Source organism: Etheostoma cragini, chromosome 7, assembly GCF_013103735.1.
Source record: "Etheostoma cragini isolate CJK2018 chromosome 7, CSU_Ecrag_1.0, whole genome shotgun sequence".
Classification (NCBI taxonomy): domain Eukaryota; kingdom Metazoa; phylum Chordata; class Actinopteri; order Perciformes; family Percidae; genus Etheostoma; species Etheostoma cragini.
In genome coordinates, this window is record NC_048413.1 from 24,113,962 (window position 1) to 24,140,358 (window position 26,397).

Here is a 26,397-nt window from a genome sequence, read left to right on the forward strand (position 1 = left end):
CCCCCCCCATTCGTTTATACAATGTTTTGTCTCGTGATAGCACATTTGCAGGTAACATTTGTATCATGTTGTGATGGTGGCTCATATAACAGCCTTTAACAGCCACATAAGAAATAGCCAACGTGGGGGATTTATTTAGCGTAGGAAAGCTTTGATATAGAGAAGGATTATAAAAAATACAATACCTGGGAAGTGAGGGGTGTCGAGCTGTCTGGGCTATTCATTTTTTTAATGATTTAGGTTACATTCATTTTCTTTCTTGTGAGATTCTAAAGAGGAGGAGGACGGGGGGGTGGGAAGAGAGATATAAAGAGAGAGAAAAAAAAAACGACCAAACATGTTGCCTTCCCAAGAAGCCTCCAAGATCTACCATGACAATTACATGCGCAATTCCCGGGCCATCGGTGTGCTGTGGGCCATCTTCACCATCTGCTTCGCCATTGTCAACGTGGTGGTGTTCATCCAGCCCTACTGGATCGGCGACAGCGTCAACACGCCGCAGGCCGGCTACTTCGGCCTCTTCCACTATTGCGTGGGCACCGGGCCGTCGCCCAACCGGGAGCTCACCTGCGTGGGAAGCTTCTCCGACTTCAGCTCCATCCCGTCCGGAGCCTTCAAGGCGGCCTCTGTGTTCGTGCTGCTGTCCATGGTGCTGACCCTCAGCTGCATCGCCTGCATGGCGCTCTTCTTCTTCTGCAACACCTCCACCGTTTACAAGACCTGCGCCTGGATGCAGCTGCTGTGCGGTAGGCACTCTTAACAATTGCTCCCACCTATACAGCAGAGGCTACACTTTAGTTTTTTCAGTCACACAGGTGCAGGAAACAAAAGGCCCACCCAAAACCCAAGTGCCCCTCATGTTTTAATTGCATGAATAGCCACCTTGGAGTAGGCAGTCATGAGTGTGAGTGTATTTTGGTTTATTTTTTTTCAGTAGCCGTTCTGGCATTTTTAGCTTTGCTATCTTATATTATTTATTATTTCTAGTATATTTCTTGTAATGTCTACATGTGTGTGTGTGTGAATATCTGTGCATGTCCTTGTAACTTGCTGCTGTAACAGAAATTTCCCAATTTGGGATTAATAAAATCTACCTACCTACCTACCTATCTATCCACATATAGGCTACGATCTAATGCTTCTGATGACCACTCAGGTGTAGCCACCTTGCATTGCCCCCTTGAATATTATTTTTGCCTTTTGTTCGCCCCATAAATCCAACAAAAATATCTCGGTCTCTAGAATGTGTTGTGCAATAAGATGAATAGCTCCTAGATACATTTCAAAATGCTTGAGAAGAAAAACTGCCATGGCAGGCAGCCCTACATGCGGTACAAAGAAAAGTGCAAAACGGCAAATTCCTACCTAGATGCCGGTGTAGTGACATCATCAAACATCATTACGGACATCTGAGTTCAGTATACCGAGCACCACTGGCTCACATGAGAGACATCATATGATGTGGGTAGAAATAGTATGAAGGGTTTTTGTGCAGCGCTTTGATTGTCTGTTACCTCGCTGTAGTCTTAAGGCCACAGGCCGGGTTCTGTTACAGTTAATTAGGATGTTGTTCAGAAATACATTTATGCTGATTATACAACACACTGAAAGGAAGAACAGGCCCAGAGCTTCCCTTTTACCACTGATATTCCATGGATACACCACTGCATCTCCAGTGACAGCAGCAGCAGGATGATAGCTTCATGCTGATGAAACGCAAATGTCATTCATTCATCCATTTCAGCTCATCTCACAGTATACGATGTGATGTGATGTGATGTTACGGGCTTACTTTGGGCCGTGTCGTTATTTTGAGGGATGATTCCAGGTCGATTGGATTACAGTTTTCAGGATGGGGATGTTTTTGTCTCCTGCTCTTGTTGGTAGTGTTACCTTCACAGACAACTGAACAGCTTCGGTAATGGCAAACAGGGGGTCTGTAACATTTATGCTTTGATGGTTTACCTTAGATCTGTGCAAGTGCCAGAGCTTTAGACCCCTTTGGATAAGACTTTAAAATATGGCACTTTGTGAGCAATGACACCAAGTATGACATTATTATTATTTTTGTAGTTCTTTTTTACCAAGTGTGAAATTATGGAGAATGGTTTGAAACTAATAGCACCATGAATGTACAGTATCTTCCATCTTCATATATTCTGCTGTCCTGCAGGGGTGAATCCAATATTTATTTTTGGCTAATCTACAATTTCTTATTTTTTTTAGGTAATTCATTGTTTGGGATGTCTGGAGAATATCAGCAAATCGCAAAAAAAAGAATAAATAAAATCCCATCCAAGTTCCTAGAGCCCATGCTGGTATAACATGTCTTGTTTCCTCTGACCAACAGTCCAAATCCTGAAAGAAAATATTTGGAATCAGATCATTTTTCAAACATATTTGTTTGAAAAAAATATAGTTACAGATTTCTGACGATCAGATAATGGATTAATCCCATTTTTTCAGGTCTACTTTCCTTACTTTAACAGTTTTATTCTACTTTCAGGATGAAGACAAATCTAACATTGAATGATTATTCTTAACAGCCCACATAGGAACAATATGATCCGTATGATTTATTGCTACTGTCTTTTTCAACTTCTGCTGATAGTCAGTGCTGACTTTCCTGTTTTTTCGCAACAAATTTAACGAATGTTTCAGGAGCGAAAGGATACAAATGAAATCTATAGTGATTAAAAGTCACAAGGCCAAGTGAGTAAAATGACCATGTCAGCAAGACGTAACCTTTGAGTATAGTGAGAGCAGCACGTATCTCTCAGAAGGTGCAAAAACAATCATAATCTCTCTCATACACACATTTCCAGCAAGCCTCTTGTTTATATCCGACTTCTTTATATGCTGATCAATGTGATAAATAGGCCATGCAGAATAGTGTAGGAGACAGTTTTCTGTACAGAAACAGTCAGCATACTGAATAAGAGGGAGGGAGAAGGAGAGTGAGAGAGAGAGAGAGATGGAGAGAGCGAGAGAGAGAGGAAGATCAGCACTTTTTTTTTCTTCTGTATTGTTCTTTTCCTCATCCTCATCTGCCCACTCTGTCCTCCATTCTGCCGAGTGTGCTGAAAGGGCTTCACAATCAGCACGAATCAGACAGAATAGCAGAGGTACAGGTTTTACTCTCTTTATCCAAATCTTCATGATGTAACAGGAACTGAACCCGGGTCTTTCCACCAACCATTAATCAAGCAAGACGTTATATATATATAAAAAGCAGTAGTGGATGAAGTATTCAGATCCTTTACTTTAGTGAAACAGCAATTGTAAAACAAGCGTTTAAAATTCTACTAAAGTAAAATGAGTACAGAAGCATTATCAGCAAATGGGCCTGAAGGAAATTTGATTATTAATTTTCCTGTTATACTGACGCAATTTGACTGTTGTAAGTGGCAGATGTGGAGCTTCTTTTACCTTCTTTATACACACATGGGTTGTTTAGTCCAGTGGTCCCTAGTTTATGTCCAAGTTGCCAATGAAAACTCTGCCAGATTTCACTCATTTAGGCTCTAAATCCGTTACCTTAGGCTTTCTTTGTGTTGACATTTCAAACTTTGGTCGATTTATGAGAACTAACGTTTTTTCAAATCTCTGCATGGTAAATTGAGAAAGCTAGCTAGACTATGTGTCCAATCTGAGTTTTTTGTTTCACATAGTACAAGATGATTATGATTGGTTTAAAGAAATGCCAATAAACAAGAGGAGTGGGAATCAGCTATTAACTATGTAACATAATCTTATTTTCAGTGACTTTTCAGTTAGATTGGATTCTTATTAGCGTAAGTAGATCTTCACAATACCAAGTATAATTTCAGAAAAGTGAAAGCATGTCTTCTCAATTCAGCAATGTTTGGCTTCCCACATAAAGATCAGTGCTGACTGTAATAATACAAATGTTTATTCTCAAACTAAATTCATATAAGCGTTCCTTCTAATTTCATTTGTAGGTATGTGCCAGAGTTTTTGAAACTACGTTTTACTGTCCTTCCATCCAATGCGTACGATGTGCGGCGGATGTAAGTTGTCTAATAGACTTGGTAGACAGCCTAATGCTGCTCATCACCTTGGAGATGATGGTTTAATCATCCACTTTGCCCTGCTGGGTGCAGCCGGTGCTGGGGGCAGAATGTCTCCTGGCACTGCACAGTGACAGAGAATGCCTCATGAAATACAGTCAGGGCCAATTTGAACCAAGGGTGGCCTAGATCTAGGCCAAATTGAACAAAAGTGCAAATTAGGGAGGAGTTTGGGGCAGGGTGGGTTGTTGGACGGGTCTAACCCATATCAATGAGGCTGATATAATAATAATAATGATATAATATAATCGATGACGCCCATTCAATGGAGTGATACTGTACTATTTGAAACTGGTAAACATGAAACAGAGACCAGAACATTGGGATGTAAGCCTCTTGGCTGGTCAGACTGACAGTTTGTGTTGGCTTCTAAAAGCAAAACCAAAATGGGCCAAAGTTGATGCATTAGGCTCATGTACATGGAAGGACTAATAAGATGCCACTCATAATAGCAATAGTGGGTTTCTGCAAAGCAGACCCAAGCCAAGGAAGAGTCTTTTTAAATATCTAAACCAATGGCCGAATTACATACACACATTCTGCACTGCTCCTGCATTGCCGTAAGAAACAAGAGGAATTGATTGCAAAACCCTGCAGCAGGGGACTGGATCACAAAGCAATATTTGTGGGTCATCCATTTATGGGCTTTACTCAGGTTTTCTTTTGTCGCAAAGCTGGCTCCCTTACTGGGCAGGGTTGAGCTTCTTCCTAATGCTCCCTTTAATATATTTTTCTGTCATATTTTGTGTGTACAGATGAGTGCAACACTATGAATGCCTTCTAGGAGAGAGAGTCTGTGAAGCCCATTATCCCCATATTCAAATGATTAGCGCATCTTACTCCTCTTACTCGGCCTCTCTGTATTGCCATTGGAACAGCTATAAACACCTTTGCAGTGTTTCCGTGAAGCTATCCGTTTTAATCCAGATAATATTTCTTTTAATAATTTTGACCTAGATGAAAACCAGCTTGATGACACCAGCTATTTGGGGACGCCAATGTTAGGCTGAAAGGGTTACAGACGAAGTCAAACTTGCTATATGATACAGGCCCCAAGACAACAGGGATGATGCATCAAGAAAACTTGCCATTCAAATTTCATTTATTTGTTTATTTGATAGGGACAGTGTTCATTAATCAACAGCAAAGTTAGCTCAGCCGGCTGATTTTCATCTGTTGTCCCTGGCCAGTTTTAAAACAGCAACCAAAAAATTGAATATACTGTTAAATAACTTAATACAGTCAGCTCCAAAAAGCAACATATCCAGACCAAGATTCAAACATGCGCACAATGCACAATAAGTAACGAACACAACACATTAGACAGCAAAAAACTAAAGACAAGAAATCATCAAAAGTTTAATATTAGTAGGTTTAAAAGTGGACAAGTAAATGTTAAATGGTTATTTAGTTAAACTAGACTATACTATTAGACTATGCTATTATGAAGTCAGAGTGGTTAGGGACAAACCAATTGTGGCTAAAAGTGGGAAAGGTTTGGTCCAATAGTGAATCAACAACTACCTGCTTATAGGTAACTTTTCTCCTATCGGCCCGTAGGTATGTCACACCAAATATAGGTTCATTTGACACTAGGAATCTAGACTAAGCAGCATTATTCCTCACACGAAACAAACAAGAGGGGGGTTAGATTTCCCGAAAGCACCCTGAGGTCTGCAAAGAGCTTCGCTGCTTGCACCTTTGCTTGGATTTAGATTAATTCAGTGGAAAATGATGTGGTTGCTTTAGTTTTAATTCACCTTTTTTGAAGAAAAAACATTTTAGAACAAGAAACTGAGTATTCACCTTCCTACAGAAACAGAAAGGTCCGTTTGGATTCTTTATGTTGTTCTCTTCCCCACATCTTCTTCTACTCTTTCTCCTCCCCGGGATCCTCTCCTATTTTCCTCCAGTTTGTATTGTTTCTTTTCCTCCCTTAAGCAGAAAAAAAGGTAAAGCTCAGTAGCCCACAAGCCACCACAGCTGGATGACTCTCTCTCCTCCATCAAGTCATGCCTCCATCTCTCTTTAACCTCTTTCCCAGTCTATTGCAATATTAAAAAGAACTAAGCAGGACACGGGCCGTGGCACAGGGGAGGAGCAGTCCTGGGAGAAACGACCTGTCAGCAACTGTTCATTCTTAGTGTCTGTCTGGCTGTGTGTGTGTGTGTGAGCAAGAAAAAAAATATATGGATACTGTTGGAGTAATAGATATTTGGACTAGAAGAGAGAAAAAGGATGTGACATTATGTTTGACATCATATTATTAAAGTGTTCATACTATGCATTTTGGGCTTTCCCTTCCCTTATTGTGTCAGATAAATCTGTTGTGTATAGGTCTACAAAGAGAAAAAGGCCAAAGTTTATCCCAAAGGGAGTTACCTTCTCCAACAGAAAACACTGTTCACAAACTGCTCCAAACAGCTTCATTGTGGTCCAGCCTTTACTTCCGTGACAGACGTGCTTCACTTTGAAACACAAGTTATGATGCTAGCATAGCTGCTAGCATGGCACACCTTCAAACCAAGCTAATTAGAGCGGAGGCCCAAATAGTTAGTTGTATCGCCATGTCCAGTACATAGCAATTGTAAGTCGCTTTGGATAAAAGCATCAGATAACTGACATAATGTAATGTAATGAACGTGACCATTTCACAAACTGCATGACACTGGACTGCTCTGGGGGATGAATGGGAAATGAAACTCCACACGCAGGACAATGACAACAACTCGTGCCGGGACATGATCCTTGGTCTCTGGGGGCGCAACTACGGGGGAAATAAATAAAAAACACACACCGACCACGACAACGGGACGCGTTGCCACACACGGTACGAGATCCTCGGGTGCGGGGACACGATCCGCGGTCTCTGTGGCACGCAACAACAGAGAAATGAAATGCTACGCCATGAGGAGTAAATACAACAGAGCAGAATCATAAACTAGTAAATGAATAACTACACTCTTATTAATTGCTAGAATTGTGGTATTTTAAGTTTTGCAGTATTTTAAGCTTATTTTCAGTTACTAAACTGTACCACACGTTGTAAGTAATAATAGGAACATCATAGCAATATAATATTCGGCTCATATTGTCATGATTTAGTAGGATCTTCCACCATCAGGCCTGTCCCACCGCTGTTCTTACCGACATATTTACTGTATGACTGATGATCAACTACACAGATGAAGAAATCAGGAACGTACCATCTTTGTGTTTCTTTTAAACAACTGCAAACAACGGAGCTTCTCTGTTTTTTGAAATATTCATAAAAAAGTCCACATCACAAAAAATTGGATTGGATTTGAAATTACACATATTATATTGTACATTATACAAGAATTCCACCATATTGGATATTCTTTAGATCTGTGCCTCCAAACCCTTGCTAACTGGTAGTTATTGAACCATTGCTAAGTAGGTCCTAAAGAATTATGGATTAAGCATTAAAGTGGACAATGATAGATTTCTTATAGCTGACTCCTAGTTAGTTAGCGGCAACATGTCATTAATCAGCACAGTGACTCTTTGGTCAATGTCTGTGATTAACCCAGAATCACGTGCTAAATAACACTTGATATAACTAATCAAACCCTAATATATGCATATTAGTTACTATTTTTATGTTCTCAAGTAATGTAAGTATATATTACACTGAGCTGTTACAAGGAATGCATCATTACTTCATGATTATTCATCATTACTCACCAACTCGCCCAACTGAAAAGTAGCTGCTAAGACTTAACTGAGGATCTACAATTTGTAAGTGAATGACACAAGCCAGAAACAGCAGAATTCTGGTTAAAGAAATGCAATGATCACATTCAAAACATATATTCACATCCATGTGTCACATTATGAGCTAACACAGCCACACTAGATGCCCCCAGATCTTCGCGGTCTCCAAGAAATGTTAAACGAAAAATCAGCTTCAATCTGAGTACTAATACTTTCACCCTGAAAGCTCATCGTCTTGAGTAAAACTTAAAGGGATACTTCACCGATTAGCATTAAGCTTTGTATCAGTGGAAACCCGGTAGTGTTTTTGAATGACCGTGCTTCCCTCCCTCATATCCCCCTCCGACTACATTTCTTGGTTTTGGTTGTCAGGAAAAAAGCCTCTGATGCCGCAAGAATCCTTATTTAGCATCATCGGAGGCATTTTTTTCCCCAGAGGCTGTGAACCCGCGCCAGCTAGTTCCACATGTTTTCCACCCGCCCATAGGGGGTGGGACTGTCACTAGCCGATGTGAATCAAGTGTCAGTTGTAAAATCCTTGTGAAACAGACTTAACATCTCGTGCATGCGCACAGATCGGGTATCGACAGCTCCCTCTCTTCTCAAGAACAAGTTTCACCAATCAGAGGCATCACTGTGGTATTGTAGGATTGTGGGTAATGAAGTACTTATCCATGACATCGTGAATAAAAGACATTTATCTCAAAACAAGCTTGGTGCCTTATGGACATTTGGCATCTATGTGAGCATGTACAATTGCTTAGTCATGTGTTAGATGGTTTTAAGTTTACCATCAACTGTTACAATTTCATGACTTACACTCAATGGAGAAATTGCATTGTATTTTTACTTCTGGAACCTGCTGTGGTTGGTACTGTTGAGCCCTATGTCTGTAACTGGCAGATGTGGCTTGGGAGTGGACTTATATGGAAGTGAAGCAAGTGCATTATGGGAATTGTTGTCTTTCATCCACATGAGCCAAAAATTCCTTTTCTGACTTTTAGAAAGCACCAATTTCTAAAAATAAAGGTCACATTTCTACTACATAAATTACCCAATTAAAATTTGTATTCATCTTTCCAGCAGTTAATATATCCCTTTAATGTACATAGTTGTGGTTTGCTTTGCAATAGGGTTAATACATGCAGGCACTCTGGAGCTGCTTGGATAAGACGTGCACACCAACTGACATGCCGTTTTGACCTGTTGAAGCAGCTTTGTGATGCCGGACCCATGTTTCACTTCAGTCATGGTGGTCTGATCCAACAGGCATATGGTTGGATTAGTGAATTCAGAAATAGGCGTACATCAAAAGTAATTTGTGACAATTACATCCGCCTTCTACCAGTTCACTCACCCACTTCGAAAGTTAACCCTCCATTAAATTGCCGTTAGATATGGGTTAGAAGGGGCCTGCTACACATATTAATATGATACAACCGTATCATTTGTTTATGAAAGTCTTGTCATGGATTTCGGGACAATGACATATGGTTTTGTTGTTAAACACACTGTCAAATTATATTCACTGATTGTCAGGCGTTGGGGTAGGGTTTAGGGTTATGTAAGCCACTGTTCCCAATGTAATTGATTTTGAATGATGTTAACATTGCATTGAGTATAACATTGGCTAATGCCTTGTAGCTGAGCCAAAAGGGTTCAATGAGCTGAAAGCATTATATCTCATTTGTGCTCACATTGTTCGCTTTGACACAAATGCATTGGAAAAGTGTGGACGACAAGTGTGGAATGGTCCAATATGAACACAATTCCTGTAACTGCTGGGCAGTGTATTATTAACATTTGTAAAGTAATAACTAAGTACATTTACACATTTGAGGTACTCAAGTACATGTCTTGAGTAAATAGTTAAATTCTATTTATACGTGAGTAAATCCATATTATAATATATGTATATTTACTCCTATACATTTCACAATATAAAATATTGACTTTTTTACTTTACTACATACATTTTTATTTACATTTAGTTCTACCGTTACCACCAGCAACATTAAAGTGATGAACACATCAGTGCATCAATAACTTTAATCTAGTGACATTATGTATATGATATAATTTATTGGGTTTACTTTTCAAACTAACAACAAAATGGGTCACTGCCTTACAAAACAATTTTTTTTTAAATCATTTTAATTTTGCTAAGAAGAAAGACTGGGTTTGATAAATGACTCAATTGACTCTATTTTTGCTTTCTTACTCTTTCACACACAAACCATGCTCCCTGTCCATTTTGTTCAGAGTGAAGTATAATGTAAGAATGCAGCAGAGCCATCAAAAAAGAGCATGTGAAAGAGAGAGGAGAGACAGAAGAAGAGTCAATAAAACACAGTGAGTGAACGAGTTTGTGTGCTTGCTGACAATATGATCCTGCTCCTGTGTGTGTGTGTGTGTGTGTGGGTCACATGTGGCCACGCAGACACATGTGCTTATACACACATGCAACGCATGTCTGCGTGGCCACACATGCGCCCGCTTCGTGACCATGTAAGACAATGAGTAAATGTGTATATGAAGGCTCTTCTGTGGAGCCAGTGTGATGTGTGTGTTTTTTTCTGCACTACTAAATGTGTAATGGCCAGGTTTGTGTGTTTTTGGTGTTTGTTCATCTGTATAGCTTCATACAGTATGATTGGTGGCGCTAGTGCTCATGTGTAGATAAATGCACCTACGTGCATGTGTTTCCAGGAGGAGCTAAATGCTGTAGATGCTGCAGTGGTCGAGTTAAATATAGAATTACAGAGAGAAAGAGAGAGAGACAGAGAGAGAGAGAGAGAGAGAGAGAGAGAGAGAGAGACAGAGAGAGAGAGAGAGACACACAGAGAGAGGAGGTTCCCCGAGGGATCTCCCTGCCTTTCCCTCTCTTTCTCTATCATGCCCTCTCTCTCTGAGATTTCTGGCTGGCTTTTCCAACCAAACGTACATGTTTTAATTATCAGGCGCTTAATAAATAATTTCAAAGTCACTGGGGTGTTTCTAAAAATATCCTGACAGCTGAATAATGGATTCCTTTGACCCTTCTCAGCATTGTCACTCTGTGTGTGTGTGTGTGTGTGTGTGTAAGAGAGAGAAAGAAAGCAACTGAAAGAGAGAGAAAGCCCCTAAAGCACGTTGGTGAGATGAATGAGGGGAAGAAAAAGGAAATGTCTCTACTATACATCATCCATGCTTCTCATGAATATGCAAACTTCACTGAATAACAAACATACCTCCATGTCAAAAGGATAGATTGTTTGTTGTCCTGCTGTTGATCAGGCTTGCATCATTGCTTTATATAAGACATTTAAGACTGCTAAATGAGCTTCTTTTGCAGATGACACTCTGCAGACAGTTCATTCAGTGGTTCCCTAAACTATAGTAGTAGTTTTATAGTTGAGGTACTTTGGTGATGTTTTTTAAGCAATTTGCAAGGACAGGGGATGTTAGCCTTTGTTGCGTTGCTTAGAAAACGATGGCAAAGACAGCTGGAAGGATGATGAGCAGATTGCTTTTTTGGGAATCTAACCTGTAACCTGTGTGTTCTCGTTCCTGCTAAACTTTTTGATTCACCCAAATCACAAATATATACACTTTACTCATTCAGCTTTGGCTTCTCATTTATAAACGCAACATACTCAAAACGGAGCAGAAAATGTGCGTGCGCCACTTCCCACACAAAGAATGTGCAGTCCTCCACGCAGTCTCCGACCCATGCGTGCTCACATTTCGGAGACAAAATGGGAATTGGCGACACAGATGGTGAGGTGGTGAACTTACAAACTGCAGAATGTAAATGTGGGAATAACGATTACTCGTCATATAGGAGTATTGATGCCTCACGCACATTTATTCCTTTCATATCATCCACGCTAACATGAAGATTAAATCCACCAGTGTTATTTGCGCTTGAGTGATAATTGTTGCGCAAACACCTCCAACTCAAATCTTAAATAAAAATGTGTTATTAATATATGTAATCTAAAGCACTGTCTCACCGCCACATTGTCTGCTGCTGAGCGCAGTAGGATGAGATGGCCCGCCTGCATGAAATACAGGATAGCAATAAAATACCCTACCATTAGATAACTGTAGAACACAGTGTAAATACCTATATATCTCTCTTTAATATCATCAAATGTCAAAGTCTGAAAATATAGCCGTTAAGCTCTTGCACAATCATTTCACTTAATGTTGTAAACATACAAATACTGCTGTGACCAGTTAGGGTAATGCTGCATTAGGGCCCTGCTGGCCCTGCTGGCCCTGCTGGCTCTGCTGGCTCTGCTGGCCCTGCTGGCCCTGCTGGCCCTGCAGGCCCTGCAGGCCCTGCAGGAGGACTTTTTCCCCGGCGGTCGTAATGATTCAGCGAAACGAAACAACGACTGCCATGGTCATTACCGTACTGATCAGCCTTCATGAGGCGCTTTGCATTGACTATTTATGGTTGAAAATGTCTGTGTACATACATACACACACACATAAATATATACATAAATATATATATGTACACACTACACACACACACACACATATATGTAAGATATACATATACATGTTAACAAACAAATTAGTAAGAACATGTACATCTTGTGCAAAAAGTGACTCAATTAAGAAATTCCCATGTTCACAAAGGAGTAGGAAGAAGTTAAACTATTCTGGTCCTATCCCCGTTTTCTATTTTTATATATTTTTTAATTAAATACAAAGCAATTTGATGCTTCACTTATTTATATGTGTTTACATACACATACATGTACCATATATCTGCCTACCTATACGCACATAAACACATGCACACACATAGACACATTTACACATTTCTTTCTTTTCCATCTAGCCACTTTGTTTCCTTCTATCTACATCAAACCAAATAATAACCCATCCAAACTACACTTAGTGTATAAGCCCAGGAACCATACAGTCAGTATACAACACTCCTTGAGTCCTTTTCGTATCCATTCAGCATATTCATTTTAAAAAGTCGCTTCAAATTACTCCTTGTTGAACATGATTTCATCTCTCCAATGCAGTAGTTCCATAGACAAACTCCTTTGGTTGTGATGCAGTCAAATTTAGCATTTCTTCTTATACATTTCTTTTGAAATACAAATGACTACTAATGCAGTAGTGCATCAGTGTTTGAAAGAACCCTGGGATACTGTTTATTATTTACTTTGTACATGATTTAGGGAGTTTTAAAGTCATTAATATCTTTGAATTTTACTGTTTTTAGTTGGATAAAAAGTGGATGAGTTTGTGCTCTACAAGTGGTTTCATTTAGAATTCTTAAGGCTCTCTTTTAAAGGATGAACATAGGTTCAGTGTGTCTTTTTTAAATGTTTCCCCAAACTTCCAAACAGTAAGTAATGTATGGCAGTATGAAGGAACAATACGTGTACAATGAGCGTTGATTTAATACGTATTTGGTTTTATGCAGTATTGCAATTGATTTGGATACTTTGGCCTTAATATGATACACATGTGGCTACCAATATTATTTTTTTATTGATTATTACTCCCAGAAATGTAAGTTGAATTGGCAACAAATTGCAATTAGTGAGGTCCCCCACATCAAACCCTGCTTAGGACCCCCAAAAGTCTAGGGCTGGCCCTGGCTGTGTATACCATCTCAATGTTGTCAAATCAATCATTAAACACAATCATGTTAGGATTATTGTATATTTACAATAACGCTGTAAACTGTAAATTTCTCAGAACTAGTCAGAAAAAACAGCTCTATATTATCAAACCAAAACGATCAGAAGATCAGAACTACATCGCTACATGTAAAATCCAGTGTGGTAAACAGTAGCTTCAGTATCAGTGCTGTATCGTAGCAATACTCTTTTTATAATTATGGATTAGATGGATTGCCAGCTCCCTGATCCCTCGGCATATCCAAAAACTGCTTTCCATGCCTCAATAAAAAACGAGGCTTGGACTTTCGAGATGACACATTACATGGTTATGTGCAAGCCTCTGTACACTTGCCAATCCTCTTTCCAGATTTAGGACCCGTGCCAGCAACTTCCTCCTCAGCCGGTGAAGGACACAAGAATGAGTGAGGAAATTAGTTTGGGAAAAGTATCACATGTAACATTTTAGGCTAGGTCAACAATTTGGTAAAAATTTGAAATTCATGAATACAATTCTAAATGTTATTGGGAGAGAGCATTATGCTCAGCTTACATTCTGTAATTATAGTTAATAAATTACATACACAAACAAAAAAAGGACACAGAGAGAATTTACACTATTTAGTAAGAGTGACAGGGTGTAATGACAGAATGAAAGACAGGAAATAAGAGTAAAAAGCTCCATGCCAAGTGGGCCACTGAACCCTTGCGGCAGCAACATCTTGTTGCTTGGTAAAGTGCCCCCTCTGCAAAACCCACACACACACACGCACACACACACGCACGGCTTGATCCCAACTCCAGAAAAAGCTCTGTATCAGCGAGTTGACCGTCCATTAGATAGATGGCGGACAGCAGGCCAAGGTCTAGATACTGTAGCAGAGGGAAGGGCAGACCTCAGACAACTTTATTACATTATAGAGTGGACACGGTGATCTATTTATGAAGTCATGTTCACACCTTTTCACCCTTCTGCTCTGTGTTGGACTTCAGACTGCTTTCACAAGGAGGCCTATTTATAGGAGGTTACAGTTTGGTTATAAATACAGCCTTGTTGTTTAGCTTTTAGACTTCTGTGAAATATAGAAGGCCATGAAATTCTCCACTGAGGGTTATGTAGCCACAGTAAATATATACACAGTTTATATAAATATATATATATATATATATATATATATATATATATATATACACGGAATATATATAGATCTACATGCCAATATTGACTTGTAGTCATAGAGCCACCTGCTGGCAACAGGAAGTCAGCCTTACATGACAAACATCCGCCTAAAATGAATATTACATTGTGTGGTCAACAGCAACATAATGTGTGCCCTTTACTTTTGCCATGCCCATTTTTTTTTTTACAACTAATGTGTGCACAGAGTTCGACGGTTGCACAAATGCATGGCCACGTCAACCCGTGCCCCATTGGTAATCCAGTCTGCATTTGAGTGAAGGGGTGTGTCTATGTGTAAGTGTGTGCTTATATGAACTATTTTGTGTGTGCACTACGCTGCATGGATTGTATGCTTTCATAAATTAAGTCAGTCAGAGCACAGGACACTGGTGGATTGCGTCATGAGCCCAGCTGCTCAGGAGGACTACTGTTGAGCCTGGATCTGCTCCCATCAAAAATACTTCACACTCATATGTAGCACTCTGATTGTATTTTTAGACTTCTTACATAATCAGTTTGGGTTGTTTGTCTAGAATGAAAAAAAAGGATCTGTTTGCACATAGTACATGAGAAAGTCTGACAAATGAGTTATTATGTAAGTCTATAAATAACTTTAGGGCACAATAAATAAATTGTTTTCCCAGTAATTTCACCTAGTTGGATCAAAAACGTGTCCTGGCAACGTCTTCCCAAATGTTTCCATTGGTTTGATCTGCTTCGAGGCCTTGTTTCTAACAGATGACGGGCTGTGAATGCTGCGATACAAATAGAAGACAGGAAGTAATGAAGTGAGATGAGAGAATGTAGCGAAGCAGCAGTTAGCCATCTTGCTTTCTTTCTCCTACTTCTTGTGTCCCCTTTTTTGCTTTCAATCTTGAGCTTTCTCTGTGCCTTGCTGCCTCCAATCCTCCCCCTCTGTTCGATCCCTTGTCTTTCCGCCTTTGAAGTTTGTCCCCACCAAGTTCAGAATGTAGTGTCTTGAGAGATTGGGGGAGAGGAAGGAAGAGGAAAAACCCCAACAACTTCAAAGGTCTTTTCTTGGGTTGTAGGAAGGTGGGGGTTATTCTTAGCCCGCCGGTGCCCGCTTAAATGCTTGAGTTGAAAATAGAGAAGTCCAGATGGAAAAGGCATGTCACATGGTAATTACTGCCCTGCTGTACTGAAAGAAAGGGTTTTTCTACAAAATGCAAAATATCTATTACGCGTAATGATATACAGTACTGTATATTTTGGGAATTAATGTATTGATAACTAGAGGTGTTCAGTACATGTATTTTTAACAAGGGATCTTCATTCTGTATCAACTGGATCAGAAGCTTTAAGCAGTGGAGCTCCTTTCACTGGTCACCAAGCTGCTGTTGGACTGCAGAGCATATGAATGGTGAGGTGTCCACTTACTGTTGTATGTATTGATCACTTAGATGAAGAAAAAAGTGAACAAACTCAGCGGCTACAAATCTTTTAACTGAACAAAATGATATTAATCAAGTGATTCGAAGACAAGCCCAAAATCTCAACAAAGCATCTCTGACTCGATGATCTAACCTGTCAGAAGGCGGGTTCTTAACGGAAAAATTATGTTTGTTACTGCTTTGTGCTCACCAGAGTAATTGATCTCAGAATCCTGAGATATTGCTGAAAAATAAAGGCCAATGAAAGTTGACCAACCTCTAGGTTTTTCCGGGTTTGCCCATTTTGTCCATTGTTTTGTGTTTGTGTTCCCGTTGGACATATTCTTGGCAGTGTCGCCCTCTTACGAGATCCCAGCAATTACTTTCTTGAGTACAATTAGCAACGAACATGAACCCCAAGTATTTTCCATCACATTAAATGATATCACAGAGTAAAATTTAATTTCATGCCAAAACATGATTTGATTCAGAAAATATGATTTTTTTTTAAGTGGTCACAGCACAAACACACCCTAATATATCATGTGTTTCCGGCGGATGGACAATATCTCCACCAAATACATTAATACAAAGAACAATGATTGGTTAATGAGCAGGCTAAAGTATTTTGCCCATAAGGATTCTTCATGTGGCTCTGCAACCCCATTTTCAGAAAGCCCATGCTCAACATCTTTGAACGAGTTTCATGCCACATGGGGAAACATTCATAGTAAACCCATAAAACATGTTACCTGCCACTCATTACTCAGTTAATGATTTTATAATCTCTCATCTATGTTAATAACTTGTATAAAGGTCATAAAAGAAGTTCATAACATGATGATTTCCCACGATGATTACTTCCATTGCTCTTCCATTCTCTCATTACTTACTGTATTATTGTCATTATACTCGTTCTCATTAAGTTCTCTCGTTACACCTGCAATCATTTTGTCCGAGAAGCGATCACATTTTCAACTGGTGTATGTCTCGGCCTGAAATAAGACTCCTCATGTTTGCATGGTGTTCTGCTTTACACAGAGAAGTGGTGACTAATCTGGCACCCAGCCCTATCTGTTGCCATGAGTTCACCACCCACCATTTTCTCATGATGGATGGCTAGTGGGTGAAACACAGGGTCTTCAGAGGGACTCACTAATGTCACAGGGTCCAACCATATGACTTTACTTTGAGACACTTAGATCTTTCACCTTTAGACCCTACAAGCACATCATATCCCTGCCATTCTGCACTTTGTTGCAATTATTTTCCTGTTTTCCATTTCAGATCAAATTAAAAATTTAATAAATCAGCTTACAGACCTACTCTTTACAGCCCTGTGTTCTCTTTTGAGGATAAAAAAAGAAAAGGATTGGGCCGTCCAATGGCCTATTGGTTATGGTTACCATTTAACCGCAATGGCCCCGGTCCGATTTTGTCATCCACCACTTTCCCCCTGTATTTCCTCCCTAGGTTTATACTGAAAGCTGTCAGAGCAGAAACTTGGAAAGAAATATGGAATATTATTATTTGTCTCAAAATAGCAATTCTTTGCACATAGCCAATCAAACACTTGAATTTGCATAGTCAGTAGTCACTGTTGTAGTATTGGTCGATGATGAAACAAACGCTGAGTATATTACATGCACAATACTTCCGGTTTTTCCTTATTTAAAAAACTAAAGATATACCTTCTGAAGTATAATAATGAAAAATTATTATTATTTGGACATTTTTTTAGATCAATAAAAAAAATCTATCTATCTATCTATCTATCTATCTATACATGTGCCTGTTAACACGCAGCTGCAACATATCTACCTTTTTTTTTTCACCAATGGCAGACAAACTAAAAATGTGCGTTGTGTACAATGCACAGAGCTGACCGTAAACAGACACGAGACTGGATGTAAAACCCTAATTAAAATGCACATTCCGAAAGCCTTAATGCTCATAACAGCCCTCACTTTCTCTTTCAGTTTGTTGTAACCAAACTAACTTCAAGCAATCAACACTGAACCATTGTAACCTAAAACAGTGTACTAAACTCACCTTCAGCTTGCTATCAGCAGTGGTGACTGACTGTTACAAGTTTTCCTTTAAGGGCTTACCATAGCGTTATGTGCTCGCCAATGAGATTGTTCGGCTCAACATACTTCAATGCTGGACTTGACACAAGGACAATTAAACAAAAATAGATTTCCATTCAGATGCACATTCCATTAATGTGCTCTTTGTGTACTCTTTTGGCATAAACGGTGTGCAATGTCTAATACTAATACTGGAAAACAAGAAAAACTTTCATAGAGGTCATAGAGGTCTAAACCCTTGACATCCAAACTTTCCCATACTATGTACTTCACCCTTGCTGAATGAGCTACTAAACTACCGTGCCAAAACCCAAAAGGTGTGCAACAAACATCAGTTTGCAGTCTAGATAGTGATTTAGATCATTTAACCATGTTAACGTTAGACAGAATGCTGTTTGTCCTTAGCTTGTGAGCTCTGGTTACCAGCACGAGTTGGCCTATATTGTGTCTCAATGCACCTGCAGGCTCAGCTTTCAAACACATACATAAGCCTGCCCACTCTAAGGTAAAAAGAGCATTGCTGATGCATGTCGCAAGATCTTCGGCCATTTCAGTTGGACAAATGCATAATCTAATAGAAATCTTTCAAAATAATTGTCTGCATGGACACGGATAGAGGACTGATGCATCAGTAGTGTGAATGAAAGCTCAATGCAATAAACCTCTTTACATTTCAGCCAGTGATCTGTGTTACTGCAGCCCCAAGTCTCATTCCGCACAGAAGCTTCTGTGTTTGGATGCTTCCCGACACCCTTCGATAGACACACAGATCCCTTAAAACATTCACCATTGCACACCAATAGAGTTGCAAATGTTAAATATTTTGAAAATGTATTGGACTGAAGGATAATAATCACCAACTCAGCCAAATCTGTCTGACTTTCATGTGTATCACAAGTGATGTTGCCCGTGGAAAGACATGTCTGGCCAGCAATGAAGATTTAGTGTGATGTCTGCCATGCATGTTCTCCATCTCCCAGTGGAGCCCACTGCTTTAGTTACAGGCCTTCAGGCAAAGGCTGACTGCTATTTAAACAGTGCTGGTGAGCAAGGAATATGGCACAATCATCTCCCCAGTGATGATCACATTGATGAATGAGCAGAGGTGTAAAGTATAGATTAGCATTTTGCTTGTAGTGTCGAAATGTGCACTCACTTTTCTTTGTGGGTTTGAGTGCGTGCATGTTCATGGGCAAGCATAGAGACAACGGTTGACATATACTATATTTAGTTACTTTTGAAACCTCTTTTTGGGAAAGAAATTGCCTCTAAACTTTGTAAGCCCTGTCACCTTAATGGACAACCTATTTGGTGTTACTATGTGGTTTTCCTATTAGCCTGTCTCCATGGTTGACAGCAGTTACGTTCTGAGGGGAACGTATTTTGTACCAGATTACGTTTGACGTACCACAAATACGTTTCTAATCAAGGACCGTGAAAGTCCAAGTAGTGAGGAGGTTGAGCTGGATGGATGGGTCAAAACAAAATGCAGGATTCTCAGCAGGAAGACGGCTGTTTGTGTCTAGTACGAAACCGAAAGTTATTTAACATACTTAATCTATGTTACATAATGTACATGCATAACTTTATAAATTACATACTTATTTTAACCCAAAACCATCATCTTTTTTATATTATTATTTTGGGCTTTTCCCTTTTATTAGTGACAGTGGATTGACAGAAAAGTGGGACAGAGATGGGGGATGACAGGCAATAAAGGGCCACAGGTCGGATTTGACCCGGGGACGCTGTTTTTGGGTGTGCTAGAGGTCGCCCCCCAAACCATCCTTTTCTAAGTAGGGTGACTGCAATATCACTGTTACAAGACATGAAGAAAACGCTGAGCTCAGTAAAAGATCTTAAAGTGCCCATAGTATGAAACAAAAGAAGAAGAAAAAAAACACTTTTTATGGGATTTGGGGTGTTATTTTGTGTCTCTGATGCTTCCACATGCTTCCAACTATCCAAGCTGTTTTGATAGCTGTGAGATACATGTTTCTGAATGTCCTCTGTCTTCAGTCAGCACGGCTTTCTACGTCACTAGCTGAGATGAGCTGGCTAACCACAGCACATTCTAGCGCTAGCAAGCTAGCTTGTTCTCCACGGCAAAACACTGCAACAACACACACTAGTTCACCAGAATCTACAAAATAACTACTTACATGTCCCGGTTCTGCAGGTATTCCACAAGTGTCCCTCGTTTAGAAGAAGTCTCCCAGCTAATCCTGCCTTGTACTGACCAAAGTTGGGGAAAGAGTTATTCAGCTGATGTTATCACTACCTAGCTACTGTGCATGTGCAACTTCCAACAAAGATAGTATAGAAGTGAGATGTCTTACTTTGTAGCTAAAAAAAGTGAGATGTCTCACTCTGTAGCTAAAACCGAGACCCAAACACACAGGGTGAAAACAGAATCTGCAACAATGTGCAGTACAACAAAAATATGGTGTTTTTTGAAAATGAAACCATGTAAACCTATTCTGGTAAAACCTCAAAATACAATTATGAACCTGAAAATGAGCATCTCTGCTCTATTTGGTATAAATTATAATTTGAACAGTGCGAATAAAAAGGTGTCATCTTACAGGACCTGGTTGTTGCTGTCACATACTTGTTTTTTACCAACTCAACTTCTTATCTTCTGATTCTGTTAAAAATCTTTGTCCTCACCTTTACTCCTCACATCGTCCTTCTTCTCCCTTGCACTCTCCTCTCTTTCCCCTTCTCCACTAACCTGTGGCTTCATAGCCCACATGTCCAACTCTCCCAGTACACATTTTAATCCTGCTTCTCTCTTCCTCTGTGACCTGTTGCAGGAGTTTGCCTGGTGCTGGGTTGCATGATCTTCCCCGACGGATGGGACGCCGAGGTGATCCGTGACATGTGCGGGGAGCAGGCGGGGAAATACTCCCTGGGCGATTGCTCTGTACGCTGGGCCTATATGCTGGCCATCATGGGCATCCTGGACGCCCTCATCCTCTCCTTCCTGGCCTTCGTCCTGGGCAACCGGCAGACAGATTTCTATCTGGATGATTTGCAGACAGACAACAAAGGTTAGTAAAGGAAGAATGAAACACTCATTCACAGCATTCTCTTCAGCTCGCATCTCATTATCCATGTAGAAGACATGAAAATAAACAGCAGCATTGGTATCACTCGACAGCCCCATGCACATTGCATCAATGTGTGCAAAAAAACAAAAGTTGTCGGATCTTCCCATCCTAGTTACCATTCCTAAGCAATGATTAGACAATCACTGTAGGAAAGGCAATAGGGAAAGCCTGGATCTTGTTTTTGTTTTTTGTGGATATATGATGAAATTGAAAGAATAGAACAAATCGCATCAATTACAAGATAAGGACTTTTTGCAGCATCACACAACTATTGGCCATTTTTTTCCAAATTGAACCAATTCGTGTCAGGGCCAGTGTGTAGTAATTAGGGAGAATCTATTGTCATAAATGATTATGTTTATGATATAATTATGTTTTCATTATTTCTTCAGTATTATCGTCTGAAATCATGATTTGTTGTGCTTCATATTTCTACAGTAGCCGAGATGAAGACAAAACAAACACTGGCTCTTGAGAAGGCTTTTTTTTGTTTTTACATTAACAAAAAGACACTGTGGGTTCTTCTACACACTTAGAAAAGGAGAGCTGAGGGAAGGGGTATTCATCTGGTTGCAATCTGCAAACTCACCGCTAGATGCCACAAAATCATACACACTGGTTCTACAAGCTTTTCAAACCACACTACAATATAAACCTGTCTAATATTTAGGCCTCAGCTGTGAGGTCATTGACTTAAACAAGATTTTCCCAACTGATAAATGACTGCACTCCAAACTGACCTCAGTAGCTCCAGCCAAATTGCTTTCGGTGCTGTGTTCCAGAGTGGGAGAATGACCTCCAGAGGGTTTCTGACAGTTTGCACGATGTTGCATCAGGATGCTTGAATAGGAAGAGGAGGAAAGAAATGGCAGTACTAGGCAGTGGAGGGGCAGGAACAAAAGATACAACGCAAAGCTATAAAAAGTCTCCCTACATAAGGATTATGTGATCGATGTTCAACAACACAAAAAGAAACAGAGCTAGGGTGAACGAGATAGAGAGAGATCTATGACATAAGACATCGACTGAGATATATACAGACGGATAGAGAGCAAGATAGGAAAAAGGAGAGAGGAGAACCAAGAAGAAGAGACAGAGATAAAGAGAGAAAAGTGACATAAGATATCTCGGTTCTCCAACGGTCCATCTCCATGATGGTTTCCATGGTAACTGGAGATATTCCAGAGCGTGGGCGTGTCTTTCTCTTTTTATCTGATTAACCTCATTGACAGTCTCAGCGATTTTACAAATAAAATGCATCTAACGCTTCTTTAGCTTTTTTTTTCATATTCACTGATTAAATAAAACAACTTGGGTGTGTTAGAACCTATGAACAGTCCATGAAAGCGTTGGTTGTCCATGTAGGTGACATAGGTAAAAGGGGTGAACTGCATCAGCATCAGGTCCATAATGAAAAAGAAATATGGATTTACATTAAAATATACTGTTAAGAACGTCAAGTAATCTACTATGAGAAGCTAATAAATGAATCTTAAGCTGGACACATATATGCAGTTTTTCTGCTCTTTCCTCATTATGTGTATGTACATATGTAACACTTTTATTCTTTTGTCCTTGCAGATTTTGCTGTGTCAAGGGTAAGTTGACTATTTGCTTCACAGTTTTGTGTCCCATTATGTGTGCATTATTTTGAGTAGTACGGTGCTTATGTGAAGCCCCATTAGCTTCTGATTACAGTGCATAGCCGCATTATTGGACAGTGGTAGTGAAGGAGTCTTTCATACTTAGTACGTAACTGGAGTTACATATTAAATGTTGCTTACTTATTTTAACCCATGTAACCATTAAACAGTAAGTCAAGACACTACAGGTGAATAGGGAAAATATTTTAATTAACAGATATTGCCATGAAACTTCCCTTGTTAATTGTTTACATTAAGATACAACTTTTTTGTATTACAAGTTTTCTAAACTTTTATATTTAATAATGCAAATTAGATTTTGTCTAACTAAATACGTGTTAATTTGTATTTGAAAGGATGGACAGGATGTGTTGGTATTTTTCAACTTGGACCCTATTTTGACTAAGTGACTAATGTGAATAAAAACTCTTATTATTCTAAGCATCTGACAACATTAGGGGCAGGATCCCCGCAGAGATAGACCTTTTATTTTAAGAGTAAGATGATTTTTGACAACATGAAAACAGCCACAAAATTACCATCGCCAAACCCACTAGACTCCATTTATTACACTAAAGCACAGGAAAATAGGAGTCCAGGTTGAAGAATAAAAAGCTAAATTACCCTTTAAAATATTATTTTAGGAAGCAAAAAAAGTGGAGCGACAGTATGGTTAAGAAACAACTTTTTTGTTCATATAATCTCGTATTTTATGTTAGTTAAAACCTACCTGCCTACCTATTTACCTTTACTGTCTCCATTAAACATGGGCTGCAATGGGAAATTGGGACATCACCAATTTCAGGATCTTACAATACTTTCCTCCACTTGGATCTCTTAGGACTTTATGTTATAGAGGAGACCTTTAAGACTAATTAACATTTGATTTTTCTTACAAAATGCTTGTACCACATGTGGATTTCTTATTAATAATTCATTTTTCCTATGTCTCTAAATCAGTAAAATAAGGATCGTCCTCTGTTTATTTCAGATTGAGGTGCGGGACAGAAGAGAGCCAAGGTATGGAGTGCAGCGTCTTCACTGAGACAACAATGACACTGGACAACATAACCTGTCTTCTCTTTTCTTCTACAATTATTTCCTTCCCTATCCTCTCTTCTCCACCTCAATTCTCTTATCTCCAATGATCAGGATATCACCCAATCTTAATACAGACACCAAGTCAACAGGATTCTGTAAGATTTAGACAAAAAAAAAACGCACTGGCAAAACTATATTTTCAAAAAAAAGAAAATTATACAAGGTTGTACAGTGCATTTAACACTTGACTTTCTCAACGAATACCTTAATGATGGAAAAAAAGGTTTACTGTATTCAAAGTCTTGATTTGTGTGAGAATACAACCCTTACGATGAAGAACCATAATGTCCATCTATTATTTATTAAGGATTTATTTCAAATCTTGCTATTTAATGACTTTGAGTTTGTGTGTTGTGTACATGCATTGCTTCAGAAAGCAAATTATTGATACTTCTGGTACACTGATGAGAGTCGAGACTCGCAATACAGCGGCAAGTCCATAACGAAACGTTCAAAACACCTCAACACTGACTTGAATGGCTCTTCATCCAAGGACTTTCAAATGTGAGGAATTTAAAGGAGTACCCCATCGCAGCTTTACAGAACCTAACATCTCTGGGAGATTCTCTACTGTACATACTTAACAATGTAAATAACTTTACTGCTGACAAAAACAGCCGACAACAAAACCTCATCTGACTCTAATGCATTCAAGTATAGTACTTATGACCTGGTTTCAGTGTTCCTTGTGCCAGAAGAGCATCGGAGTATGTGCAAATCCATTGTGTTTATATTACTCCTCACAACTGAGTGGGTGGGATTAGACAGATGGGAATAAAATGGATATCTTTGCTGGATATTCCACAGAAAAGCAGGGGGCTGCGAATCCAATTGATTGTGTATTACAATTTTTTGACACACACACACACACAAAAAAATCACGCTTTCCCTGCATTAACCCGGCCTCAAAACACGCCTTCTATTGTAGTGTTCCACCCTACAGTATATAGTAAAAAGTTGAATTGCTGAACTGAATTGGAGCTGTCCATGTCAGACTTAGCAATCATGTTATTTTTTTAGGACACTTAATTTACTACCCTTTTACCAGTGTGCAGTTTACTCCAGTATAAGGTTCCAGCATACAATTATCAGTTTACTCTACAGATGTCTTAAGACCGTGTGAATATGGCTGTATGAGTCGGCCTTCTCTCAGAGGGAAGCCCCAAGTGCTGCATTGTGCTAAGGTGATGTCACTTATTTGCTTTTTTGAATAAGCTTGTATAAATCATAGGGATTATTAATGTGACAAAATCACATCACATTACCCCAAAAACAAAGACAAGGGTCCTTAAAGAGGACTAAATCATGTCAAATTGTTTCCTCTCTAACATGAGTATTAGTCAGCAGAATATACTGTCACTTGGTGTCCTACCATTGAATCCTTGCAACCATGTTAGATTTACATCTTTATCTTATTATAGGCAGGGCCGTAGCCAGGATTTTAGAAATTTTGAGGGATTGATTGTCCAAGTCATTCCAAGTCACTGCTCCTATCCCCTGATAAAAGTAGCCTCAAAGTAGCCCAACTGAAATATACCGGGTCTCATGCAAGACATTTTTAAATGTTACTTATTATTTCTGTAAGGATTGCCATAGGAGTGTTCAACAACAGATTAAGCAAACTCATCAGGATGTAAATATCATCCTGATGAGGAGGTGAACGCTTATGAGTGTCATCAGCATCAGCCTAACAAGTCAATCCTAACCCCTAACCCTTTTAACCCAAACCTAACCCAAACTGAAAACTTAACCAATGAATAAAATTAATTATAAAAATTCACGTTTAAGTTTTGCTATTGGAAATCACTGGACAAAAAACATGTTTAGCAGTTTCAGTATGGTCGTATTTTAAAAGGACCCCAAAAAACAGAATTAGCTGCCAACAACGTCCCATTAGAGCAGAGCTTTACTGTGAAGAAATACACTAAAGGGAGAATTGTTTTAGTGACATGCTAAACAAATGTCTAGCTAAAGCAGAGCCAACCTTGACTAAGGGGGGAGGGTGGGGGGGAATATTGCTGGGAAAATATTATACGGCAGCAGATGTTACTATGTCTTGTGGAACAGAGGCTGTTCCCCTGGACCAGCTAAACCTTGAGGCAGTTTCCCTTGACAAGGGATATTTAAATTTATAGTGATTTCAGCAATATATTTGAACTTCTTATTCATTCAGAGGAAGGCATTATAATTTATAGTGGACCACTCGTAAATTTTGTTTGTGTCTGAAATGAAATTTGTTAATTAATTTTAGAATTGAAAAATCCTTCTGTTCACACTTTACCAATGATTCTTGCATGAGGCCCATTAAGTCTAAGACAACTAGAATTAGCCTAAAATAGCCACCATGTGGTACAGTAACAACATTACACAAAATAATGTCAAAACATAACTATTATTTATGTAGCATTGTGACA

The 26,397-nt window shown here is 39.3% G+C and overlaps 1 protein-coding gene across 1 annotated transcript; it reads left to right on the forward strand.

Annotated features, from left to right (window-relative positions):
• On the forward strand, positions 1 to 24,843 carry lhfpl4a (LHFPL tetraspan subfamily member 4a). Its single transcript, XM_034875952.1, has 4 exons — positions 1 to 746; positions 20,943 to 21,179; positions 22,821 to 22,837; positions 23,874 to 24,843. The coding sequence occupies exons 1-4, from the start codon at positions 338 to 340 to the stop codon at positions 23,925 to 23,927; spliced, it is 717 nt and encodes a 238-aa protein (XP_034731843.1). The 5' UTR covers positions 1 to 337; the 3' UTR covers positions 23,928 to 24,843.
• Positions 24,844 to 26,397: the final 1,554 nt, after the last annotated feature.